This window comes from Cimex lectularius, unplaced genomic scaffold, assembly GCF_000648675.2.
Source record: "Cimex lectularius strain Harlan isolate CLEC.00 unplaced genomic scaffold, Clec_2.1 scaffold170, whole genome shotgun sequence".
In the NCBI taxonomy this organism is placed as follows: Eukaryota; Metazoa; Arthropoda; class Insecta; order Hemiptera; family Cimicidae; genus Cimex; species Cimex lectularius.
The window spans coordinates 779,133-785,132 of record NW_019392810.1 but is presented as its reverse complement, the minus strand read 5'-3'; the positions used below and the strand labels follow the sequence as shown (position 1 = coordinate 785,132).

The window sequence follows — 6,000 nt, the reverse complement described above, 5'->3', positions numbered from 1 at the left end:
TATATATATATATATTAGAGTGTTACTTATCCTATTTACACTCTTTAGATTAAAAATAAAGAATATCATCTACTCAATTTCATCGTTTCGAGAGACAACTTGTCGAATGATTTCATTGGTTTTTAAAATTATCTTCTTTGATGAAACAATAAATTTGAGTTAAACATTAAATATTAAGTTTATTCTTCTTAAAAGCATGGTTTTATGTCGAGATCTCGCTTGGGTAGATGCCTTGGCCGACGACGGACATAGTCTTGGGTGTGCGCTCAGTTCAATTTCATCCGTTCCTGACACCAACATGTCAAGTTATGATTTCATTGGTTTTTAAAATTGTTAAAAATTAATTATTAATTTTTTTTAAAGCTTGGTTTTATAGAGATCTTTCCCGGTCAGATGCGTTATATGGGTATGCCGCGCTCTACCATCCACGATGGTCTACAGATCGAAGGTAATGGTCGACCGCGATATACGACTGCTAGAGACTGCGGACCTTTCATTGCTCTTACCGCACTAAGGAACCGTCATTTACCGTCCTTGATAGACAGCCAACTCCAAACGGTCCGAAATGTAAGGTTGAGTTTTAAAACAGTAATCAGAAGACGTCGTGACAGCCAAGGCTCTAGAAAGGCGACTCAAATCAGCATCTCGCTTTGAGATTTGAAAAAATAGAGGGTTGTTCTCTTCAGAGATGAATGCTGGTTTGTTCTGTGGCCGTTTCATAGTCATGATATGGAGTGGAATCAAAACCCGTACCGAACTGATTATCGTATATAACGTATTTTGTATCTATAATGTCTCTAGCACTGAGATACATTGAGCATGTTCTTCTAGCTGTGGCCCTTATATTGGGGCAACTTCGTCTTAATGCATGATAATGCTCGACGGAATTGTCACACATTACTTGGAGGATGAAGGGATTAAATTGGCCAGCACGTTCTCTTGACATGAATCGTATAGAACATTTATGGGACATGATAAAGAGACGGGTTAGACATCGTTCGCCGCCTCCAGCAAGCTTTGAACAGATTCAAATCAAAGCTCTTGTTAAAAAATGCAATTCTGTTTCACAAGACGAAAGCAGATCGCTTATTTATTCAATGCCTACGAGACTGAAGTCCCACTGCAAGGCGAAAGGAGGCAATACGCGTTATCAAGAGCAATGTTAGTTAAATTTTAATGTATCATTATATGATTTTCATGTGTTTTGTTGAATTTCCTTTGAAACCACCATAATAAATTTTTTATTAAAACTCATGAATATTTGATTCATGTTAATTTGCTTTTCATTAAAATGTGTATGTTGTAATTAATGTAACGATAGAAATACATATAGATATAATATGATGTTTATGGGTTGACAGCGAGCTGAGGTCATCGCCGGCCCTCTGCGTGTTTTCTCATTTTTTCTGGACTTTTACGAGAATTTTGTTAACTTTCCGTTTTTATACGTAGACCAAGTCGATATCCGTTTGTACGTCAGGTTTTGAACTGCAGAATGGACGCAAAACGTAGTCTGGTTACATTCACTACTCCGGAGTATTCCGTATTTCTTTTGGCGGGGTTAAACCCACTCCATTCTCGCTAATAACTTATTTTTATTTTCCAGACCGACACACACCCACCCTAGAATTCTCGATATTAGTCGGGGCGGGGTTAAACACCACTTCCTTTCGCGCTAGTAAATTACATCCATTTCAATAAATAACATAAATACAACACACACCGAAACACTACATTTTTTGTACTTTGTACCACATATTGCCAATTATAGAATAGGCACAAAACATTCTATACACATATAAACATTACCAAAAAATTCACTAATTTCGTGGTCCGCTTGACCAATTAATATAGTACAATTAATTAAGGTTTTTAGTTGAGATAAAAAAGTCAATGGCACGAGCGGGATTCGAACCCACGACCTTCGGCTAGATACGCCGCTACTCTACCACTTGAGCTATCGTGACTTCGAAATCACTTGGACACTAACTTCCCATCACAACACCACCGCTCGTGCCATTGACTTTTTTATCTCAACTAAAAACCTTAATTAATTGTATTACCAAAAAAATAGAAGTCAGGTCACATTGACTCACTCAGAGTACATGATATTCCTCGGGGCGGTTGTAAGCAACCCCTTCCTTTCACGCTAATAAATTACATTCATTCCAATAAAATAACATAGACACAATACAGACACACATAAACACTGTATACATATAAAAATCAGAAACGCGATCTGTGCTTATCGTAGTGCCCCAAGACTGCGCACAAGTCCGATGATATGCCAAAAATGCATTGTAAAGTGAAGCCTTGAATTGTAAATTGAAAAGGTGCTCGACCATTATTTTATCCGCGCAAAACCTACGCGGCCGCTTTCTGGCCAAAAGATCCCCGTGCGCTATTCTTGTATGACCTATGCGTAGTCACATCTAATATAGTTTGAAATAACTAACAAAATGCGAGTGAACGAGTTTTCGTCTTTGAGAGTATGTATATCATTTATTCAAATTCCATGTTCCAAGTGTAAGTCGAGCTTTTAGTAGTTGTATGATTTTCTCCCCGACGATTATTAAAAATTTCCTTGCTCCATTTCTTTTCCACTTCACAAATAAAATCCTAACATTTATATTTATAAATAAAACTATTCTATTTATTCTACTATTTACTATTCTATTATAAGAAACAATATCAGACCTTTTTCACCAGCTCCAGAAGATCTTTAAGAAAGCCCCTCAACTCCTCGTTTTCAATCGTGCCGTTGTTATCCTGTAAAATTTTCGATATATTTTTTTTCCTATAAAGAACATTTTGGTTATATTTGGTTATACCCTGTCGTAGAGGGAGAAGACTTTTTCAATGTCTTCCTTCGTCAGTTTTGTCGCTCCCTTTGGAAAGCATTGGGGTGAAAAAAAAGAATCGATTTTAACTCAAACATTCCCTACACGTCTAAATCTACTTTTCTTTTCTAAATAAAGTGCTTCCGAAAACGAAGAGTTTCGTGTCTTGTTTACCTACGACTAAACTACTGGGACTGCTTCTTCTAAATGCGTGCAGATGTATCCCGTACACTTTTTCTCACTCAGTCAAACAGTCACATCCAGCCAACAAAATATACTTGAAATTAATACGTTTACACTCACCTCCGACGTGATTTCCTTATTAATAAAAGAAATAGACAAGACAAAACAAAGTGGAGACAAGATTAGTAGGAGAGACAGATTACAGAAAAGACAGACAACAGCAGGCAGAAAGAGAAAAGCGAGCAAAGAATATAAAGCATTATCATTCATAACAGTGTAATAAAATTAATAATTGAGTTTTTAATAAATATGTCTACATATTTTCCTATTTGACTATCATTATTGATTAGCAATATTAATAAATAATTGACTAATTATCAAAATTAAAAACAGTATTATAAAATTGATTACAGACCTGACCAATTAGCTAATTTATATTGACATTTTTTAAACTGTGTATAATACAAAAGTAATAATTATTTTTTATAAGACTTATATTGAGTTTTTGTGTTAGAATCTTATCTTAAATCTTGTAAATAAATTATGTTTAAAATGCGGTGTCAAAACTTACTTTAAATATCTGCCTCGTGAGAAAGTTCTCTTTCACCGGGAGCAGTCTACAATTATATAAACAAAAATGAAATAAAATTCTTATACAAAAATTAAGAAATCTCTCCGTAAAATGAAGACGGAATAAACAGAGTTCAACGCCATTTTATGCATAATTTTTGAAATATTTTCACCGTTTCGAGATAAACGTTGAAGAGCAAGGCAAATTGCAAATTTAGCGTAATTAATTGAACACATTTTCAAGGATCCTGGAGGATCAAATACGTAATCCGTCTATGACGTGAGAACTGCTCTTATGATTTATATAATTTAAAAAAAATGAACGTTTAATTATTATCAACTTTATGAAAGCAAGCTCTCGTTTGAGTTGTCCGGAAAATAATGCAGATTTTCCATGCAGATAAAATAAAAACAATTAAATAAATGATTTTAAACATGTTTTTATTAATTGATATACCCTCCATCACTCTCAATACACTTTTCCCAATATGATGGCTACTTCTCTATACATTCTGATTAGAATTTTTGGTCTTTCTTATTAACAAATTATGTAAATGCATTTTCTAACGACTTTTGATAAATAAATTTTTGATGGAACCTCATAACCAAAATTCAACAGTTTTCGTGTTGTCACATGTGAGATGTGGAACCGAGCGTTGTGTAACAGAATCGGCTTTTTCCGATTGACCAAATATGACATCAACAGTGCCAATTTTGTGGTGCATTGCTTCAATTTGTGAGCAGTACATTCGCCAGAATTCAGTCCGCCAATCAGCGCAAATGAAGCCCACCAAAGAGTCACCTTTTCCTCTTTTTGATGGGTTGGTGGCTTGGAAAATGTGGCTGCTTTGTCGAGCCACTGTCCAGAACGTTTGAAATCCACTTTTCATCTCAACAATTCTATCTAGAAAAGGTTCGTTTCTGTTTCGGCAAAGAAGTGTTGGGCAACAACGATGATGATTTTCACGACGGTCGTTTAATGCACGAGGAACTTTTCGAGCTTTTACACTTTTCCATTGACTTAAGGTGGCCAGTGACGGTCGATTTTCCAACTGAAAGATCCTCTGCCAATTCTCGATCGGTTGTTAAATCCTGCATTATTTTCCCAACAACCCAATTTAATATATTCGCGTAAAACCAAGTCAAATTAGTAATTTTCATCATCTATTATTACTATTACAATTTAGTTACTATTTATTCGTTATTTTCATTATATAGTTTTACCCGTTTTGAAATTATCTGAAAGAATCAAGTTGAAAATCGAAAAAGAAGCATAAAAAAATACAAATGTTACATTGTCATACTTTGCCATTTCGGATAACTGAAGTCTTCCATCTTTGTTGGCGTCGAAAACTTGAAGCTGTAAAAGAAATAAAAATTCAAAAATCTTGGGTATACATTCTAAAGTAGAAAAAATAAAATTATTGATTTGATCGGAAAATCATTTATTCCTTTATTAACTCGACCTCTAATGCCAATTTAAAAAAATTTTCTAAACGATTTTTTTGACCAATTATCCCCTTTTTTGTTTTTACACACTTTCACTGAAATGTTAGTTTTAATTCTCATTATCTGCAAGGTGGGACACGATTATTTTCCCCACCCGGATGTCTTATTTTAAGGAAAGAGAAAACTTGTCAAACACGAAGTTGATGCGGTGGAGTGAAGTGTTGTGCGAGTGAGGATTAAAAACGTTTGATCGAAGCTAATCAGAAGAAAAAACGGGATCAGAGGTAAGTTTTTTTGCATAATAACTATAATATAGATAAAACTCCCCAAGAATATATGAGGCAATAAAGGATAATATCAAAATCAAAGTTTTTGTCAAAAAATACAGCATAACAAACCGGCTTTAAATTGAAAATTAAAGTCACGATTGACTCGCTGCATTTTTATTATCTTTTTATTTATTTTAGAGTTATGAATTCATGAATTATTATTGTAACTATTAAATCAATAAGTCTATGGCTTTGACATACAGGCTGAAATCTTGTATAAAATTATAGTATTTTATTTATTTTGTTGAAAATTATATATGAAATTAGGTCATTAGGTCAGACTATTTATCCTCGTTGTGTCGGTATGTTAGACCGTTTCTGCATTTCTTCATCTTCAGTGTGTATTTCACTTATTAATAAAAAAAATATAAAAAAAGTTGAAATAGTGAGGTATGTAGATGTACATCAGAAAAACACCATTTTCATTTGATTAACGACGTTTCGAACTTTATCAGGGTCATCTTCCAGGCATAAAGTGTAGTGTTGTTCCTGTAGTTAAGTGTATATGTTGTGAAATTGTGAAACTACTCACTATTTCAACCACTTATTGAACCAACGGTCGTTGAACATCACAGCTTTTGCGATATACCGAACAATTATCCATTTTTTACTTTAGTTCATTTAGGATG

At 34.1% G+C, this 6,000-nt stretch overlaps 1 protein-coding gene across 5 annotated transcripts in view; it reads right to left on the bottom strand.

The window, feature by feature from the left end:
* LOC106672037 (calbindin-32) overlaps positions 1–6,000 on the bottom strand; it is a 29,953-nt gene that overhangs the window by 1,940 nt on the left and 22,013 nt on the right. For 3 of the 5 annotated variants that reach the window (XM_024228224.1, XM_024228225.1, XM_024228227.1), the window contains exons 7-11: positions 4,898–4,953; positions 3,595–3,640; positions 3,144–3,158; positions 2,832–2,888; positions 2,698–2,769 (exon numbers count right to left, since the gene is read on the bottom strand). In XM_024228224.1, coding sequence (XP_024083992.1) covers positions 2,698–2,769; positions 2,832–2,888; positions 3,144–3,158; positions 3,595–3,640; positions 4,898–4,953 — 246 coding nt within the window. The remainder of the gene's footprint in view (positions 1–2,697; positions 2,770–2,831; positions 2,889–3,143; positions 3,159–3,594; positions 3,641–4,897; positions 4,954–6,000) is intronic. The other 2 variants (XM_024228226.1, XM_024228228.1) reach the window with 2 other exon arrangements.